This window comes from Chanodichthys erythropterus, chromosome 6 (genome assembly GCF_024489055.1).
Source record: "Chanodichthys erythropterus isolate Z2021 chromosome 6, ASM2448905v1, whole genome shotgun sequence".
Classification (NCBI taxonomy): domain Eukaryota; kingdom Metazoa; phylum Chordata; class Actinopteri; order Cypriniformes; family Xenocyprididae; genus Chanodichthys; species Chanodichthys erythropterus.
Window position 1 is genome coordinate 7,614,516 of NC_090226.1, and position 22,057 is coordinate 7,636,572.

The window sequence follows — 22,057 nt, forward strand, 5'->3', positions numbered from 1 at the left end:
TTCATGCTTTTATTAAAGGTGCAATAGCCTATGTAATATTTTTGCTGTAAATATCCAAAAACCACTAGGCCAGTGTTATATATTTTGTTCGAAATGTTTCCAACTATTTGTAAATCGTGAGAAAATTGCAATTTTAACCAAGGCTCCGGGACGTGTGAGGAGTCGCCTGTCAATTGCGTCATACCCGCGTTACCCTCGGTTTCCAGTTTTATTTTGTAGAAACCATGGACTTTAATATATTAACGTTACACGTTTTAATAGAAAAGGGAACAACTGTTTTCATACATAGAAAGAGCAGTGTAGGAAAGAGCAGTGTAACTCCATCAAATTGGTGCTTGTCTTTGGCAAAATACAGGTTTGTGTAGGCCTAAGTTTTATTTTTTATCGAAAAATTCGTTACTGTTCAGTATATCGTTTACAACTGAACGAGTGTCAGCGTTTGTCTTTTCGCGTGATGGAATGGAAACGCCTGATAAAATGTTATGCTTCTATTAAAAAAGATACAGAATATAAATACTTAGGATGTTAAAATATGTTTTCAGAATTGTACTCTGACTATTAATGGCCAGGTTATGGAGTTCCCCCGCCGAACGTGAGCCATCTCCGGCACGAGATCCAGCGACTTTACGGTGGAAACAGGACAACAGAGACTGGACGATTTCACTTGAAGTACTTCTAAATGTTTAATTTTTACTTATAATATTTGTTAAACAAGCTTAAATGTAGGCAATATGTATTAAAAACAATATAAAATATGCTATACAAAGTATGATCGAAAATCAAGGAATTATCATGCAAACCAGTGGTTGTGTAGAGTATATATATATATATATATATATATATTTTTTTTTTTTTTTTTTTTTTTTTTATTATGCAAAACAGACAATTACAATAATTACAGAAAACAAATTAAATGCAGAAAACAAATACAAAGACCAACAAAACATACATAACAGTACAATTTGGGTGTGTTTGTGTGTGTGAATGTAAGTGTAACTGGGTGTGGTAGTGGAAATATATATGAATATATATGACAATAATAATGATGAAGAGGGTAATAGTATCACACAAGAGGAGAAAAAAACAGAAAAAAAAAAAAAAAAAAAAAAACGATAAATGAGGGATGAGAAAGATGACAAAAGTAACAGTAATAGCAATATTAATAATAATAATAACAATAATAATAATGATAATAATAATAATAGCAACAGTAATAACAAAAATAATGATAAATCCAATTAATAAGAAATGACAAATAGTAATAATAGTATTAGCAGTAGTAGTAATGATAAACATATTAACGAATATACTCATTTCATCCGGAATGAGGGGGGAGGTTAAAGGATCAGGAAGAGGACAAATAAGATAATAGTAGCAGTAGTAATAGCAATAATAATAATAATAATAATAATAATAATATTGATACAGCCATTGATAGTAATGATAATAGTAGTAATTATAATAGCAATAATAATAATAATAATAATAATAATAATGGAAATATTGATACAACTATTAATAATAAGGTTTTATAAAGCTGCCTCTGACACCCCTCATGCACTCTAAAAACTCCTGGGTTATTTCTTTAACCCATTTTCTGGGTTATTTGTGTTGGGTTAAAATTATGGGTTATTTTTTCAGAGAGTAACCATTTTCTGGGTTATAGGGCTAATATTTTGACCCAATTCCTGGGTTGTTTAGGTTTCTGGGTTATTTTTCAAAGAGTAACCCATGTTCTGGGTTAACGCCCCTCCCCCGCCCCCCGCTGTTGTTCTGAAATTTTCTCACAACAGTCGTTTGAAACAAAACAACCGTCACTTGAACTTGAACGCACTCGATCCGTTTTGGCCTGGGCTTCTTCGGTGCAACTTCGTCGCGTATTCAAGGTAAGCAAGACTTTTCAGTGTCAATGTAACGTAAACTTTTCTGTGTCCATGTCCCCGTTGCTAGTTTAGCACCATTTGTTGAAAAAATGACCATGGCTTACCGTGGTAATTCTGTGGTGAGCATGTAGCCGCCTGCGGATATCGCGACAACATCTAACTAGTTTAAAGTCCGTGTAAAGTCAAAATAAATATGTGTTTTGAGTTTGTCAGATTAAATAAGAAAGTGTTATTAACCACCCAGTCAAATTTGAATGATTAAAAATAACGATAAGTTCATGAAATTAGGTGTCAAAATGGTTGAAATGCTTTTTACACATCGTTGAGAAACGTATGACCTATTTAATGTGTTTAGAAGAAAATGACTGAATTTACTTAACACGGTCTTTAAATTCTATTTTTCATAAACTCTGCTGTACGTATCTCATTGTTATAATACTGGTAATAATACGATAGGTACAGTGCAGCTATAGTGGCGACTTCATGCCGCGTTAAGGGGGTTGAACACCGGACGAGAAGCGCCGCGCCGCGTCTAGGACAACTCGAGGTATCGTGTAACGTTACTTTCTCAGTTTATGGCCAGCAATATTGTTATGTTTTAGGACATTGTGGAATTAAGATAATGTCAGTACTATGTTATGATTGTACTGTATAATTAAATACAACCGTTGCTGATTCTGCAGTCTGAACACTTTACCTCAGAGCGTCCGTTAACTGAATGAATTGAGAATATCACCTGAAAATCCAATAACATCAGCAATTTTTATTCATGCAGCTGATTTCTGTAAATTAATGTAAAACTAACTTTATATTGCAGCACATGGTGAAGTCAGTATATACATTAACGACGATTTGAGACAAATAGCTAAGTGTAAATTTAATATAAATCTATGTACATAGCGCGCTGTGGCGCTGCAGGATTTTGAACAAGGTCCTGAACCGTTGCTGGGCACCGCGGACAGACGCCGAATGGCGCCGCCGGTGTGTGTACACTCATAGAGAATAATGTGTTTGAATTATAAATACGCTTCTCTTCCGGTGTGCGACCCCCTTTAGCCGTGGCTAGAGCGACGAGGCTACACAATAGTTATGTTAACCAGCTGCGCTGTGCTTATCATATTATACAGTGCTCTACGGGCTTAAGTTGTGAGAGTTAAAGAAGTGTGTCAAGTCTTCAAATTGTTGCTATCCTGTATTGTTTTCTCCAGGTCATTTTAAATGGACAGCTTTGTCGCTGATAAGCTAACTGAGTGGCGTATGTCTGAGCTGATAGAGAATTTTAGAGGTGAGCGTTTTACTCTTTTAAGGGATAGTTCACCCAAAAATGAAAATTTGATGTTTATCTGCTTACCCCCAGCGCATCCAAGATGTAGGTGACTTTGTTTCTTCAGTCGAACACAAATGATGATTTTTAACTCCAACCGTTGCCGTCTGTCAGTCTTATAATGCAGTCAGTTGGACATAGTGGTGTTTTAGAGGTAAAAAATGATTTTCGGTTTCTTGCACAAACCGATCGTTTTGTGTCTTAGGACATCAATGTGTCGTCACGATCCGCAGGGTTTAATTTGGATTTGTCTAAGCATATTTTTTGACTCTTATAAATTAGGGGTGGTGAAAAAAATCGATTATTGATTAATCGCGAGTATGTTATGGACGAGTATGAATCGATTGTTAAATTTTCAAAAATCGATTTTTTATTTATTTATTTTTTTGCATTATTTTATTTTGTAAAAAATGTTATACCGGGAGTTGAACGTCACGAACGCGCCCAGTTCCAGTTAGCAAGCGCGTGTAACGGCAGCCAGAGCAGGTGTGTAAAATGGAAGAACCAGGAACGAGCAACCAACCGATCCACCCAGCCAGGGGCGGACTGGCCATCTGTGTGATCTGGCGAATCACAGAACGGCCGGTACTCCAGGACGGCCGGCGGGCCGGCCCACCACCCACCGCCACGCACGCAGTCATCATCTGTTTTTTTCCCCCACTAATCTGTTTCACACTCCAGTACTGTAGGGGGCAGCAATGCACCTTTAAGTTGGATGCCAGCTGCACTGGCCGTGGCCGCCAAGTAAGCAGCAAAGACGTTAGATCAGTGGTCTCAAACTGCCGGCCCGCAACTGATCTCAAAAATAAAACATAATCCGGCCCGTTAAATTATTCTTATTCTTATTATCTAGTTGCTACCTGTCTGATATGCAAAGAAAAAGTCGCCGTTCTAAGGGGCATTCACATATCGCGTCCGCGCCGCATTCTCCTTTCCAATGCGCTTTCGCTCCAGTGGCGTCTGTCGTTGCTATGCAACCATGAGCCGCGCTCTCAATCGCTTCTATTATGAGCGCGCCTGCCTAAATTACAGTAAAAGCACTCGACTTTAAGTCACAAGCGCCGATTTAAACCACCGATACTTTTTCTTTACCTTGACATGTTTCGACTGCAACCTGCAGTCTTCCTCCACCTGAACACATTGTCTTTCTAGAAGAAAATTGTCCAATTTCTACAGTATGTTGGTTCTGATCTACTTCCTAAAGGAAATAAGCCTTTCATTTATTTGTTATTGTTTAGTTCAACTTGATGAGTCACAACACAATGTGATGTATTCATTTCTGTGTTCTACAGAACATAAGCTACATACAAATAATTCTGAAGTTATAACTACAAGACACAGAAAGTGCTTTGAGTTGTTGTTACTCAATGAAAGAGTTAAGTAATTCAGTAGCTGACTTTTTTTTTAATACTGCAATCACTTTGTAGTGTATTTTCGTTTACTGTTGTGAAATGGAAAATCGATAATCGCTAATCGAGAATCGTTAATAATCGAAAATCGACTGTAATCGAATCGGGACTTCAATAATCGTAATCGAATCGAATCGGGAAATCAGACAGATTAACCACCCCTATTATAAATTGTGTTACCATTCACTCGCATTATAAGACTGACAGATGGCAACGGTTGGAGTTAAAAATCATCATTTGTGTTCGACTGAAGAAACAAAGTCACATCTTGGATGCGCTGGGGGTAAGCAGATAAACATCAAATTTTCATTTTTGGGTGAACTATCCCTTAACTGCCCTCATATCATCTCTCTATACCTAAATATTTTTCTTTAATATGGCTTAAATGTGTCAGTGCAAGATTTTGTGACAGTCACAACTTCTTCGACAGTGGGGAATGCATCTCTATAATAACCCTTATAGTTAAAAGATACTTGTGCCTTGTCTTTAAGCTGTTATGCATAATAATGGGCCAGATATTCACCTTTGCATTAATGTCATTATTACACTTGTTAATGAAAGAAAAGATGGACAGTATAGACTGTCATTCACACAAAATGGGTAATGCTGCAAAAGAACCACATTAGTTAACTAGCAAATTGGGCGATGTTTTTTTGTGTTGTTGTTGTTGTTTTTTAACACAAAAAAAAACAGCATTCCCTTAAAAGTGATTATTTGTTAGCTTGATAATCAAAGAGTGTCTGGTGAGTGGTTCACAATTGTCTCGACTTATTAACAATACTCATGTTGTCTTGTTTTCTGTCTTTCAGGTGAAGACAGAGATGAGGAGGCATTTCTTCTCTTAGATGAGGACATTATCAAAACTCTTGTCCCTCAAGTTCAATCCAGTTATTGAATGTTGTCAAATGTTTGAGAGAGAATGAGTTGTTTATTTTTCTATTTTTTCTAATGTCTAATGTAATTACATTGTGACCTAAGAAAAATAGGTCCAAGTGTGTAGTTTATGTAGAGTTTAATTTAATTTAATGCAATAAAAATGTAAAAGTGCTTGAAGTGTATGTGCCTGAAGTTTTTTTTTTTTGAAATAAGGCATACTGGCATAGTAACCCAAGTTAGGTTATTTTTGACCTTTGACCTTTGGTTAAAAAGAGACCTACTAATTTCTGGGTTATTTCAACCCAGATATTGGGGTTGTTCTTTTGACCCAGAAGTTGGGTTATATTAACTACAATTTTGGGTTATTTTAACCCAAAATTTGGGTCAGGTATTTAACCCAGAATTTGGGTCAAAAAGAATAACCCATTTTTCTGGGTTGAAATAACCCAGAAATTAGTTGGTCCCTTTTTAACCCAGGATTTGGGTCAAAAATAACCCATAATGGGTTATTTTTGACCCAGGAGTTTTTAGTGTGTGGCCATGGGATAGAATAGACCCCCGCCAGCGTCATGTTGCAATAGGCTATCAAGGTGAGGTGCTGCGAGGGCCAGCCGCCCCACACATGCCACGCTTACCCTGCCTTTGTTTTTTTGTTTTTTTATGTTTTTTTTATAAATATGGCAGCTTTCATTGTTATACTCATGATATGTTTGTCAACTAGTGTATAATGCATTAAAAAAGTATGGCGTGCAGCATGGAACCAGTGCAAAGCCCAGGCCGCCACGCACACGCCACACTTACCCTCTGTGTGCTTTTTTTTTTTTTTTTGCGCTTTAAACTTGTTTTATATTCCAAATGAATGTGTGTGTGCACCTCATCTAACATGTGAAGCATTAAAACAGCGAGACAAGTGCTGAGCCAGCCGGAGACAAGAAAACCCAGGTGAAAGTACAAGCTGGAGGGCGAAAGCCCAAGGCCCCTGGCCCCACACCACACTAACCCACAACTAATCAGAACCGCACATGGCAGGGGCTAGTATGCCACAGCCGACCAGGATCCAGAAGCAGCGAGAGAGAGAGAGAGAGAGAGATTTAAATGTAATCTTTTAAGTATTTTATTAATATTTAATATTAATTGGTGTTGCTATCTCTTCCTGACCCCCACCCCCCAGTCATGTGTGAATATTAATGGTGTATCATTTAGGATGGCTTCAGACAAAGAAGGTCAGTGGATTCATGACTGTTGGAAGTTAAAGAGAGATGACCAAGAGGGGTGTAATTCTGGTGTATTATTGTGAGTGGAGGTAGACAAGTTTTCCATGGAGATGTACTCTATTAGTAAATTTTTCCAAGTTGTAATGTGTATGGTGTTCCTTGATTTCCAGTTCATGAGGATAGTTTTCTTGGCGATAGTTAGAGCCACCAGGAGTAATTGACTGTTTGTAATGTATATATATATATATATATATATATATAAAAAGTTTAGAGGATATAAGATTAACATTAATTCACGTATGAAGTTAAAAAATAAAAAAGTATAGTTATAGCTAGTATTATAGTAAAATGAATCAAACCATTATGCTGGGTCATATATATATATATATATATATATATATATATATATATATGTATATGTGTGTGTGTGTGTGTGTGTGTGTAGTTGATTGGGACAGACAGACTAGTCATCTCAATGGCAAAAAGTTTCCCAATCAACCTGAACTCACTTTCAAATTACAGACCATTCTTCAGTTGTCCACTAGAGGGCGGAATGTGTCCAACAGTAAATGGAGAGGTTGTTTTGGCCAGAGGTTTTGTTTTATCTTCTGTTGTGAACTTCGTGTTAGGAAAAAAGCCTTTTAAATGTTAGTTAATTTTATAACTGACATATTTTCACTGGGTTGGACTCCAGCTCAGGAAATCTGTCTCATTTGAGATATCAAATTTGTCCCCCTTAGTATCACAGTTGATTGTTCCCCTCCTCCAGGTATTTCCTGCAGTTATCTCCAATCAAAAGCTGTCAACACCAGAGCTGGACCACTGAGGGAAACAGAAACATACAGACAGAGCTCACAGCTGTGGTGACATGCAGAGGAGCGATGGTGTTAAGAAAACTTGCTCAATGCCAGTGCAATTCATCAGAATTTTTGCTGTCTAAATGTTTCTTGTGAAATATAAATGTTTCTGTCGAAGGTAGTTTGCGATGTTGCCATTAATCTGTCATCGTGCGCTGTGGTGTATTCATTGTCTTTGTAGATTTTGGCCGTCCATTGTCTTCTCTGGAGAAGCTGAAGTGATTCCGCTGCACAACGTTTCTGTGGAAGTCTCAATACATGTTGCTTTTTTTGGTAAATGCAGCCCCTCTCGGATCAAATCATGTTCGGTAAACATTGTGCTCTAATGTCCCATGGTTTGGGAGAGGAACGAGAGCAAAAGTTACTCCACTAGATTTCTCCATCTGGTTGGCAGACAGCACTTTAAGATTAATGGCAGTGTCACTGCACACACAGCTTTTTGACAGCTCAGGCCTGTGTTTAATTAGCTGCGGCCCTTTAAGCGTGAGACCTTGATGACTGCTTCAAACTGATCCTTGAAGAGGTATTTGTAGAGTGATTAGCCTCTTGTGGTGAGAATTTTACTCTCATTCTCTCTTTCAGTCCAATTACCCCCTCAGGAGGTGATTTAATTAAGTGCAGATTCATCTAAGCACTGTTCATTTTTCCATGACACACTCTAGACAAACACTCACAGATTGGGCACCGAAAAACATCCTATTCACCATGTTTTACCTTCTCTTTTTATAGGATATACTGTACCAAAATGGCAGTGCTCACAATTTATTCTCCCTCAACCCACTAATATTCATGCCAGAACACTAAAGAACTAATAATGACAATCTAAGATTCATTTGTTCAATTGAGTCCTGACTTGATTCTATTGAAATTCAGCACTGATTGTGCACATTTTGTTGTATTGCATCATATTTTATGTAGGCCTATTTTACGCTTTTAAAATGATCATTATATTATCAATTTACATATGATATATATTTACATTAATATATATATGCTTTATTTTTGAATACAGATCATCCAAAGCTTTATGGGTCTATAGGTAATTCAAATTTATTTAAGCAGCACTTTTCAAAACTACGGAAGAGGATTAGGGCCAAGCAATAATAAAAAAATAAAACCATCTCGAGATTAAAGTTGTTAAATTTTGAGAAAAAACTGGAGAATAAAGTCATTAAATTATTTGTTCTCGTAATTTAATGACTTTATTCTCAACATTTTATCTCAACTTTTTTCTCAAAATTTAACGACATTTTTCTCATAATTTAACTAATTTGTTCTCGTAATTTAATTACTTTTTTCTCATAATTTAATGACTTTATTCTCAACATTTTATCTCGACCTTTTTCTCGAAATTTAACGAGTTTTTTTTCTTGAAATTTAACGAGTTTTTTCTCGTAATTTAATGAGTTTATTCTCAACATTTTATCTAGACTTTTTTCTCGAAATTTAACAACTTTAATCTCGAGATGGTTTTATTTTTTTATTATTGCTTGGCTCTAATCCTCTTCCATACAAAACAGACATTGTTTCAAAGCAGCATCACAGGAATATACGTAAATATATATATATTAGTGCTGGGCAACGATTAAATATTTTAATCGCAATTAATCGCATGATTTTTCTGCGATTAATCGCGATTAATCGCAGCATGCGCAAAATTCAATAATGAAATCAAAAGTAGTGTATTGCGTAATTTTATTCTTTCAAAGTACTGCTGTATGAACAAAAGTGCAATAGAGAATACGAACCGACGTCACACCTCGTTGCATGCCGGGGCGGCGTCGCCATTTTGACAGGATCGCCCTCTATTACTCGTACTGAAATTAATACGGATTCTTGCTTACCTTTTGTTTTGTTTCTGCCATTAAGTGGAACGTTAACATTTTTAATGGTATCGTTTGCATGGAATAGAAGCTATTTTATCGCATCGCATGATCATTTTATTTATTTTTTCACTGAAGTTTTGTAGAATTTCGTTTAGTGTTGATCTGTTTACCGTGTCGCACGCTGGACGCTCACTGCTGCTTCAGCCATCGTATGAATATCGTATGAATATCCAAATAAATCTATGTAATTAACACACTGAGAAAAGTCGATTCATTTATTTGTTGGAAACGTTTAAATGATGCTTAACCGAACATATTGAGTAGGCCTACAATTGTTGTCATTGTAATTCCCCTTTTCCATGATCACAGATGAGGAGAATCAGAGATTATGGGTCAAATTCAGCGGACAGACGGACACGAACACACTGTATTTTTATATAAATTTTAACAAATGACAACCACACTAAGCTACCTTTATAAAACCGTTATGAAGAAAATGTATAAAATGGTTACATTTTAAATGATACTGAAAGTTTATATTTTGGTGTCATCCGTTTTTCTGCATGTGCTTTATTTGTAAATAGAATTTGGTATCTTTAATATCAGTCTAAGTGCATTAAGCGTTTTCTTGAGATGACATGAGAGGAAACCGTTTAAGATATAAATGTGCTGCATTCATATTTTGGGCTCATTTGCGTATCTCCACACAGTATGCTTTAATAAACATGTACAGAATTGTTGGTCACATGAAGCGTTTGTTAAGCATTTGAATGTCCCCGTCAAGTTCTGCTAATTCACGAGCGCAGTGAGAGTTAGACTCGCAAAGGTAATGTTAATTATTAAACCAAACGAAATCAAAACGTTCAAAAACACTTAGCAATGTGATTCTTTTATTGAGTGATAAGCAGTGGGTACCTTTTTCCATTTTTCTGTCCGCACCAGATATTTTCTTTTTCGCGCTGTAGCTCTCTTAGGCACACAACAAATGCTTTCATTGGTTGAGACGCGTGATGACGCTCATCCCAAGCAGCCAGTAGCCTACTGATAAACATCCCGCCCCTCCTGTGACCCATGGTTTGTGTTGTACTCTATCTATGTGTATTCAAACGCAGTGAGCAACGGACTTTCAAAATAAAAAGTAGGCCTACGTTAACGCGCGATAAACTAATTGTCGGCGTTAATTAATTAATGCGTTAACGCGATAAAAACGCGTTAACTTGCCCAGCCCTAATATATATATATATATATATATATATATATATATATATATATATATATATATATATATATATATATATATATATATATACCATTCAAAAGTTTGGGGTCAGTAGGATTTTATTTTTTTCTTGAAAGAAATTAAAACTTATTCATCAGGGATATATTCAATTTATCAAAAGTGACAATAAAGACTTTTACATTGTTACAAAACATATTTCTCAAATAAATGTTGTTCTTTCTAGTCATCAAAGAATGAACAGCTTCCACAAACCTATTAAGCTGCACAATGGTTTTCAACATTGATAATAATAAATGTTTCAATTACATTTTAAGCTCTATTAATATTACTGTTTTTACTGTATTTTTGATCAAATAAATGTAGCCATGGTGAGCATAAGACACTTCTTTCAAAAATATATAAAACAAATCGTATCAACTCCAAACCTTTGAACAATATTGCATACAGTATATCCCTGAAAAAAAAAAAAAGTTTGCTCTTATGTTTTTAACTTCTGTGGTTGCTAGGATGTTCTGTTGTGGTTGCTAGGGCGTTACTTATGGCTAAAGGAAACAGGTCCTCCCCCAAATCTCCATAATATTCTGGTCTTCATCAGTCCCTTTTATAATGTAAGCCTATGACACACCATCACATGATCTGAGCTGCATTTCATGTCCAGAACACAAACAGGGAGGGAAGAGTTATGTGCTGACGTTTATGGCTAGTAGTTTGTGCACACCCCATATTAGTAATAGTAGTTTTTAATAATTTCATTTGATTTAAAGTTGTTCTCTATGTAATGCCTGTGCTTATCCTCTCCTCACAGGTGTTTTTGTACTAATGTGTTTTCCAGACTTTACAGCGCTGTAATTGTGTGCCTGCCTCGTTCTGTCATATGATCACATGATTTAGAAAAGCTGAGAACAGTTTTGCTGAAGCATAAAACAGGAGAATAACACGAGTATGCGTCTGTGCAGTCTGGGCTCATTTTATTTTCTCATTAACATGGCCTTATATCACCTGAATTAACCTATCCTTGCCCCCACAACATGAGAAAGGCAATCTAATGTCTGCAAAACCATGTGACAACATCTGTTCGCCATCTCAAAGTCTTTAAATTGCTAGAGGAAATGGAGCAGAATTATTCTCCTGCAACATAAATAATGGTCTTATCCACACAGATTACTTTGGATTATATTGCATAATGAGACTCCTTCATCATTCTGTTTCATGCACATGCTATAAAAGTTTTCATACTTCTAATGAAATTGGCATCTGTATTCAAATGTGCTTGCAGCAGTTCTCAAGAGCTTATGATCTCATCCCATGGAAATCTCCCAGGCTTTCCTATTTGGATCCAGATCTGGTAAGGAAGGCCAGGGTATTCATTTGGTAAAAAGTTGGGATTTTTCCCAAAGCTCCGACAAAATCCTTCAGTGATGAATTATTCACAAGCAGAAGGTCAAACACATGGATTATTGTCTTTTGCAGATCAATGCTTTCGTCTGTCTCTCCCTTACTATAGACAAAACCTCCCAGAATTCCAGAGTCCGTCTCACCATATCTACAGAGCTGGAAAAATGATGTCATATGCATAAATAACATAAAGTGCAATAAAAATTCATTTAAATTGTGTCCCTAAAGGCACATGAACCATTGGAATGCTGCAAACATATGTATAATATATGTATTATATATAAAATAAAAAAATACTTATTTATTTGCATAAAGTTGATTAAAAGTGACTGTAAAGACATAATGTTTTACACAAAAATACACAGGAATAAATTACATTTTAAAATATATTAATGTAGAAAGTTATTTAAAGTTATTTTAAATTGTAATATTTACTATATATAACTTATTGAATAGTTATTGAATATTACAAGATTTATTGTTTTTTATTTAAAAATACCATTTTGATTTTACATATACATATAATGGTAGTCATACCAAAAATTATTCAGACATTTTTGGTATATTTTTACTAGTGGGTGCAGGACACTATAGTTCATTTATGTAAGTGAGGATAGCAAAATAAAGTAAACTGTGACATATTATACCCAAAAAGTCTTCATACAGTGGACTACCAGTAAAATTGATAAAAATTTGGAACCAAAAATTATTCAGACACTTTTACCTGACCATGTTTTGCTTAAGCGTTATCTGACATAATTAAGATTAATTTTTTCAGATTTTTTTTAACTATAGTGAATAAACTATGAATGAAATGTTCAAGGTGTCTGAATAAATTTTGCTTATATATATATATACATATTGGACAGTGTTTGGAGTTTGGGGTGTTTATGTTACCTGCTGTTTTGTGATTGTAATCTAAACTTTTGAGGCTCCCCAGGCAACCAAAGGTCAAATTTAACCCCACCCTCACCCCCACGTTTAGCATAGCATTTATTTTAGGGTCTGTGCCCTTTGACCTGTCAGTCTGCCTCGTACTTTGAACTTTTTTCTCGTCTGTTCAGCAAAAGCTCTTAAATCTCCCATATATTATTAGTGCTGAGTTTTGCTCTGTATTCTCACAGTATGCTTCTCTCTCGCACATAATAGCGAATATTCCTGATGTCATTCACCTCAATGAAGTCCCCATCCTGCTGCCCAGGCCGAACGAACCAGCGCAGCTGTCAGATTCTTCGCAGATTTACAGTAAGCCTCCACTATTAAATCCTGATTATTACCAGATGCTTTCCCCCCTTTTCCCTCAGTCTTAGGGTGCAAAATGATTTTTTCTGTATTCCATGGAAGAAAAAAGAAAAGCAAATGAGATCAGTGGAAAAAGCTCGCTGAGCTCTGGCCAAACATTGGTCTCTTGTAATAGAATTTTCAAGCAGAAATGAATCCTTTCTTCAGGGGGAATACACACCCATTTCCCTTCAGTTGCCACCAGGCAACTATTTTGATCCAAAACATAAACATCCCAATTCACAATTTCACCATGAATCTCTCCGTAGCAAAATCATGTATCATGATATTACCATATAGTACCTTAGAGTACCATGTAAACATCATGTATTACCATGGTACCACCACAGTATATTTCCCCATGACTAGGGACCACCCTGATCTCCTTCTCTGCATCTCTGTGATGTTCCAGCTCATGCCATGTTCATCACAGACCGAAAGAGGAAAAAAATATGCCTCTTTTGGTGAACCATACTGCTTTTTTCCCTCTACTCTACGCAGCACTGCTGGATGTACAATGAATGTAGTGTCTTCACTTTACCCATTTTACCGTCATTCTTTCCCATTCAAAATGTAGCTGCTCTCGCTTGGACTTTTTCAAAAGAAATGAATGTTTTCTCGTCCTCTCACATAGTCATGCGAGTGTGTTGTTGTGTACACGAATGACTGATGAGGTTGAAGAGTGTCATCTTAAATTTACTGTAGTGCTAATGGGAGACATTAACCCAGACACAAAGCATTGTTCATTAAATTCAGATATTCACTGTCCCAAGTGAAATATTGTTCTACTGTGATCCTGTCATGGTTCCAGAAAAATGTATGACCACAAAGATAAAGATTTATCTCTATTAATGGCATGATTTGGTGTGTTGATTTACAGCAGCTTCATGTTATGGGTCTCAAACCAGAGACTGTTTGACTGCGTTAGGCCTGTAACCACAATAGATTTTGAGGGTAACTCTTGTCCCACCCAATATTCGGATTAGCGGTCGACCAATATGTTTTTTTAGCGGCTAATTGTTTAAGTAATACATGTGTAACCAGCCTTTTTCATTCATTTTCAGCCCTCAAATGCCAAACATTATAGGAGAGCCATTCCTTTTTTAAACCTCCAGTAACAAGGTCAACAACTAATGTTGATATTACAAATGTCCACTTATCAATTTTCACCGTACAAAAGTTACATACACTATCATTCAAAAGTTTGGGGTCTGTAAAATTTTATCTTAAAAAAGTCTCTAATGGTCAAAAAATACAGTATAAACAGTAATATTGTGAAATATTATTACAATTTAAAATAACTGTAATTCATTCACGTGATGGCAAAGCGACATTTGTTCCATTACTCCCGTCTTTAGTGACACATGATCCTTCAGAAATCATTCTGACATTCTGATTTGCTGCTCAAGAAACATTTCTTATTATTATCAGTGTTGAAAACAGTTGTGCTGCTTAATATTTATGTGGAAACAATGATGAAAGTTCAAAAGAACAGCAATTGTTTGAAATAGAAATCGTTTGTACCATTATAAATGTCTTTACTCTCTCTTTGATCAATTTAATGTCTTTGGTGAATAAAAGTATTCATCTTTCATTAAAAAAATCTTAGTGACCTCAAACGTTTGAACGGTAGCATGTATATGAAGCACACAATTGGCCACAATTTTGTAGAAGGAACTAATTGCATTCTGTTATACAGAAGTATGAAAACTCATGACTGTGATTAGTTCTGAGATTAGTTGATGAGTGTCCTAATTAAGTTGTAAGTGAGCAAATAGTGAGCAAAGCCTGGTCACATGTTCTACACCGAAATCTGCACATGGGTGGCGCTGTTTCTCTTTCAAAGACACAAACATGCATGAGGGAGTGGCGTTCTATTTTGGCTTTCATATGTTCCTCTTCATTCTTTCTTTCTTTCTCTCTCTCGCCTTGTCAATTGGTCTACATGTAGATGAGATGCAGATGTGAAAAGAGATTTACCCTCCCCCTCTGGAAGAGAAAAAACATTGTCAGATGTCTCGTTTATTCTCTCTCACTCAAACTCTTCATCTCTCAGCTCTTGACAACTGTTTACATTTGAGTCTCTCTCTCTCTCTCTCTCTCTCTCTCTCTCTCTCTCTCTCTCTCTCTCACACACACACACACACACACACATGGCTCTTTGCTGCAAAATGTCTCATTCTCTCCCTGCATGTTGTTCCCATAGTAAAACTCCACAAAGAGCATCTTTCTGCTTCTGCCCAACCAAACCGCAGTGCTCCATGAGACATGCACATTTACTCACAAAAATGTTACCCACTTAGTTTCCAAGGTAACTAAACTTTCTGCAAAAAAAACAAAAACAAAAAAAAAACAGTTATTATTGCAGGAATAAACCTGGGAAGTTGGTATTAGCACCCATCATTGAATAAATAATTAAACATTAATTAATAAAAAATAAATTTAAATGAATAAAATAAAAAAGATCCTGAAGCAGCTAATTAAGAAGAAGATTCCAATTTAATGCATTATGCTTTTGCAATAGAAACAATAATAGAAACTGAGGAGTTTCAAAAAAAGTGCAAAAAAAGTGTTATTTTTGTAATTTTCCATTAAGATTTCACAAACATTATATAAATATTAAAATAAATATTTTATATACATTCAAATATGAAGACATTAAGTTGTTTCATGATATTTCTGACTATTGGACTGTATTACATTTGGCCTATGGCGTGTAATAATGTTTGTTATTAATGTGTGTAATAATGTATTAATGGAAGAAAAAAATAAAATAAATGAATATATGCAAATATTATTACGGGCCATTAATAATGCATATATTAGCCACGAAGCACACGCCATTCATCTTTTAAGTTATTTTCTTATTTTTGTGTTCTATAATAGTGGTGTCGTTACGCAACAAAGCATCTTTAAAAGGTGCACAACAACATTTACATCACTCAGAATTGGACGCACTAAACATAATCATGTTCATCAGGTAAATGTTGATTATTTATCAATAAATATAACTATTATGTTAAAGTGTTTCAGGGCCTAACATCGCTGTATAGCAGCATAGATGAAGCACTGAAGGTGGACCGAACTCCTCCTCCTCCTCTCTCCTGCTGTAAGGCGTTTCATTCTGCTGTGCGCTCTGAGGGGACGCGCCACCGTGCCACTGTCCGCTACTTCATCTCACCCGAACCTGTTTTCATATTTCATCCGCAATCATATCACTCCTTCAATTCTGTGTGTTCTTCAACGTCAGTTTGCACGGTTAACGTGCAGTGAAATCAGGATCTATGGCGCTTAATGGATATATATTGACCGCTCTGTGCGCACTTTGGGCAGGGATCTTCGCTCAGGATGTCCAAAGACCCTCCTTCAGAGGTAAATATAAATATTTTCCCGTCCTTGTTGTATTGATTAATTCTTATTTAAAATGGATAAATGTGTCTTGCATGTTCGGCTACTGTCTCGTGTGCGTAAAAGTTCTGACACATCAGACATTGAATCCAGCTGCAAATAAACGCTGAACATACAACACACTGCGCTATAACGTTTGATCTTTTGATCTTGCTATAATAGCAAAGTTGTAATCGTTTGTATAGAGTTATATCAAATGAAAGTTGGCTATAGTATTGTGCACTAGGCTATAGTAGTGAGTTATATCATGGAATCATAGAAAGGTATTGAATAGGATGGTATAGGACGTTGTAGTATAGTGCTGAGTTAATAAGTTACACTATATAATAGCAATAACATTATTTTATCCCTTGCAAAATTACATATCCATGCATCCAAAGATACATGATGATGTTTGAGTTGGGATGCTGCTTGTTTTACAGTATATGCAGGAGATTATTATGCTTTAATGCATCATATATCAACAAAATTGTGCAGAAAGTGAGTTAAGATCCAACAGATGCTCTGGAATTGATGATTTGTTGAGATGCAACTTATGTTTTTGAAGAAATCTTGTGCCTCTAAACACGAAAGGCCTTGGTTTAGGCCACATTTGTGGATTCTTCTTATATAACTTGGGCTTCATTTGATAAAAGTCAGATGAAATTATTATTTTAATGGAATTAATCTGATAAGACTGTCCCAAGGAGATGGATTTTAAAGTTTGAAGATTTGATTAGGTAGTTTACCATGGCATTGGTGAAGTTACACACACACCATACATCTGGATACATCTGTACATACCTGTATACAGTATCTTAGACACTACCATATTCAAATTACTTAACCTTATTATTATTATTATTATTATTTATTTTTGTCTGTGCATATAATTCCATATTTTTATATTATCTTTTCGTCGTTATGATTGTTCAATGTGATACAACCATGCCTAATTTCTCTGTTATTGTATGTATGTACAAGTTCTGCAATTTTTTTTTAAAAAAGTATTCAAATTACCTGTGATGTCACATGACTGCAGGATTTAGGTCAGGTGATGCAAATTTGTAGCACCAAGTTTATCATCCCCCTATAGGGGGAGCTCAATATTTTCCAAACTAACCATAATCAAGATTAGGAAGTAGAGATAAAAGTCAGTAAACATTGCAAGTTAATTTGATGTTACACCCATTTTATAACAAAATGTTTTATGTACTTTATTTTACCTCACAATACATATAGCATAATGAACATGCTAATGCATTTAAAAAACATTTTCATGCAAACTCATATTTGATACTTTTCCTGAAGTCATGACCGTAAACTAGATAGACTAGAACTGTAAAGCACATACTGTAAGAGCATTGACTTTTGAACCGCAGATGATGTTGTGATTCTACTTCTGTCTTCCTGCAGAGTGTCCTGTGGATTTGTTCTTTGTGTTGGACACATCTGAAAGTGTGGCCCTCAGAGCCAAACCTCCAGAGTTCTACATCAACCAGCTCAAGACCTTCACTAAGAACTTCATCGATGAGCTGAAAGACATGTACGCTAGCTTTAAATGACATAGTCTCGACAAGGGGTCCTATTATGCATTTTTATATTTTTGACATTTATTTAGTGTGTAATGTTGCTGTTTGAGCATGAAAAAAGTCTGCAAAGTTACAGAGCACAAATTCTATTTCAAAGGGAGATATTCACCATCAGTAAACACTGTTTGTAAACTCCATCAAACACCTTGATTGTAGTCTTGAGTTTTCTTCCTGTTATGTACATGTCGCAATATTCCTAATTTAAATCATTCCTGACCCAGGCATACCAAAATAAAGGGTGTGAGGCCTGGTTTGTAGTGTGTTGAAACTCTCGGTTAAGGTAAGGGGAGTGACATTTCAGAAACATAGAGACAGAGCGCATTTAGGCCACGCCCTCACCGGGGGGGAAACGATCCAACCGTCTCCATTGACATTGTATTGCATGAGGCAGCCTCCTAGTTATTTCTGACTTATAACAAAAAAACAGAACAATGCCTTAAAGCTGCTGTGTGACAAGGTGTACAACAAGCTACCGAACCATAAAAGCCAGCCTTTAAGGAGACAAAAGTGGATACAGGCAATAAGACGTGAAGCATCAGCAGGAAGAATGTGTAAATTTTGGGATCCTGATACTCAGTATGCCTCAGTAAGCCTACGTGTGCAGTAAACATTTAGTCACTGTTAAGTCAAATATCCAAATATCAGTTTTATATATTACATTTCCTGTCGCTGATTACGTTCCCCTCCAGTGGGTGTAGTTCTCATAGTAATATGACATGTTGCGCTCTGTCTCAATCGCCTCTATCCAGTTTTTAGTCCTTAAAGGGATAGTTCACCCAAAAATGAAAATTTGATGTTTATCTGCTTACCCCCAGTGCATCCAAGATGTAGAGGACTTTTTTTCTTCAGTCGAACGCAAATTATGATTTTAACTGCAACCGCTGCCGTCTGTCAGTCAAATAATAGCAGTGATTGGGAACTTGAACAATAAGAGTCGAAAAAACTTCCATAGACAAATCCAAATGAAACCCTGCGGCTCGTGACGGCACATTGATGTCCTAAGACACGAAACGATCGGTTTGTGCGAGAAACCGAACAGTATTTATATAATTTTTTACCTCTAATACACCACTATGTCCAACTGCGTCCAGCTTCCGGTGAGTGAGGTCTGATCGGGCTCTGACAACGGAAGTGATGTCTCGCGCTCATTGAAGTATATGGGCGAGACATCACTTCCGTCACCAGAACACGTTTTATGACCTCACTAACACGAAGCTGAACGAAGTTGGACATAGTGGTGTATTAGAGGTAAAAATTATATAAATAATGTTCGGTTTCTCGCACAAACCGATCGTTTCGTGTCTTAGGACATTAATGTGTCGTCACGAGCCACAGGGTTTAATTTTGATTTGTCTAAGCAAGTTTTATTTACTGTTATAGTTGAAGTTCCCATCTACTGCTATTATTTGACTGACAGACGGCAGCGGTTGCAGTTAAAAATCATAATTTGCGTCCGACTGAAGAAAAAAAGTCACCTACATCTTGGATGCACTGGGGGTAAGCAGATAAACATCAAATTTTCATTTTTGGGTGAACTATCCCTTTAAACGCTTGTTTTTTGGGTCGACAGCTTATAAAAACTTCTGGGTTTTTGGTTCTTTTTTTTTTTAGCTTGTTTTCTGTACACCTTGTCACACAGCAGCTTTTAGACCTTGTTCTGTTTTTTGTTATAAGTCAGAAATGACAAGGAGGTAGCCTCACGAAATACAAAGTCAATGGAGACGGTTGGATTGTTTTTCTCCCCGGTGGGCGTGGTTTTCAGATTATGACGCGTGTCACTCTGTGTCTATGCTTTAAGTGGTTGACCAATGACAACACACCTATCAGCCAACCTATCAGAGCAAATTGTGTTTTTCGGAAGGAGGGGCTTAATAAAATGGCATAATAGGTCCCCTTTAAAGGGTTAGTTCACCCAAAAAAGAAAATTCCGCCATTAATTACTCATCCTTATGTCGTTCCGAACCTAGACTTTCGTTCATCTTTTGATGAACTCTGAGAGCTTTCTGTCCCTCCATAGACAGCTATGCAACTGAAAATTTGATGATTCAAAAAGTTCATAAAGAGATCATAAAACTAATCAATATGAATTGAGTGGTTTAGTCCAAATTTTCTGAAGAGACTCGATCACTTTATATGATGAACAGATTGAATTTAGGCTTTTATTCACATATAAACATTGATCAGCAAACATAAACAGAAGCTCAACCGAACCTACTTGAAGCACAAAAACAAACCTCTTGCAAAAGCTCAAACGTGCTGCGTAACACACGAGAAGGAACCTCATTGGTTCGTACACGTCAAGCGAACATGCTTGAGCTTCTGTTTACCACAACTGATGTGTGAGTTGATGAATGTTTATGTGAATAAAAGCCTAAATTGAATCTGTTCATCATATAAAGTGATCAAGTCCCTTCAGAAAATTTGGACTAAATTGCTCAATTCATATTGATTTAGTTTTACGATCTCTTTATGAACTTTTTGAAGTGTCAAAGTTTCAGTTGCGTAGCTGTCTATGTAGCTCTTAGATTTCATCAAAAAGATCTTCATTTGTGCTCAGAAAATGAATGGAAGCCTTATAGGTTTGGAACAACATTAGGGTGAGAAATTAATGACAGAATTTTCATTTTTTGGTGAACTAACCCTTTTAAAGGCACACAGAGTATACCAGGTCTAGACAATGCATATTTATTTTACACATGGGTAGATCCCTCTATGTTGGCTGCCATATTGAGATCACATGACCAGGTCAAATTATATTATTTACTTTTTTTAAGTGCATTGTCATTGATGATAAGTATTTTTTCGAATTGTGTGCACCTTTAACAACATAAATTTTTACTTCAGTGCTTTGCTACAAATGTAATTTGATTATGTTGTTGCCAGGCGACAACCTTGTGATCGTGATGTGACGTGGAACTCAGGAGCGCTGCACTACAGTGACGACATCGAGCTGGTGATGGAATTAGTTGACCTCAACACAAAACGCATCGACCTGAAGGCTGCCATAGACAAAATCAAATACATAGGCAAAGGAACGTACACCGACTGTGCCATCAAGGAGGGTATCTCTGAGCTGCTCCGAGCGTATGTCAATTTTGCCATTTTTTGAAACTTTTAAAATAGGAGATTTTACAAATAGCTATTACATGTAACATAGCATGCAATACATCTACTTGCAGTGGCTCTCACTATCATGAGAATAAATACATTGTGGTGGTCACGGATGGTCACCCTGTGACCGGCTACAAAGAGCCATGTGGTGGGATCCAGGAGGCGGCCAATGAAGCACGACAACATGCCATCAAAGTGTTCGCTGTGGCCGTCTCACCTGACCAGGAGGTACTGCTACTTGGATCTGAATTACAGTGCATTATGTTTTCTGACATGCATATAATTGATGCATACAAAGACTTTTTAAGTAGATGCTGTATGATTGTAGACCATTTTGCATGAAATATAAACTCATCCTCCAAACTGCTTGATGTATATTATACTCAAAACAGACAAGTGCTTCAATCTGATTGGCTGGCTTTACAATTTCAGGGAATGAATGTGCGCTTCACTTAAACATCTAAAATGTTTTATTACATATAAAAGGTTTGCATTTCATTCATAGTTCCTACAATATGTGCTTAGACTACCATTTTTGCCAATAGTTTGCAAGATAGTTTGAAAGATATTTAAGATTTTAAATATTGTCCACTTTAGATATTCTACTAACTTTTAAGTAACTTTGCTACTACATGTCAACTAATTAGAGTATAATACTCTTA

The 22,057-nt window shown here is 36.2% G+C and overlaps 1 protein-coding gene and 1 long non-coding RNA gene across 2 annotated transcripts in view; both read left to right on the forward strand.

The window, feature by feature from the left end:
• Nucleotides 1-1,586: 1,586 nt before the first annotated feature.
• Nucleotides 1,587-5,657, forward strand: LOC137021019 (uncharacterized). The gene is made up of 3 exons (XR_010895268.1): nucleotides 1,587-1,886; nucleotides 3,092-3,168; nucleotides 5,426-5,657. It is a non-coding gene; the product is annotated as an uncharacterized lncRNA (long non-coding RNA).
• A 10,788-nt stretch (nucleotides 5,658-16,445) lies between these two features.
• Nucleotides 16,446-22,057, forward strand: part of col6a1 (collagen, type VI, alpha 1) — a 42,526-nt gene continuing 36,914 nt past the window's right edge. The window contains exons 1-4 of the mRNA XM_067387942.1: nucleotides 16,446-16,677; nucleotides 18,109-18,238; nucleotides 21,168-21,368; nucleotides 21,464-21,623. Of these exons, the coding sequence (XP_067244043.1) occupies nucleotides 16,590-16,677; nucleotides 18,109-18,238; nucleotides 21,168-21,368; nucleotides 21,464-21,623 (579 nt within the window). The 5' untranslated portion in view covers nucleotides 16,446-16,589. The remainder of the gene's footprint in view (nucleotides 16,678-18,108; nucleotides 18,239-21,167; nucleotides 21,369-21,463; nucleotides 21,624-22,057) is intronic.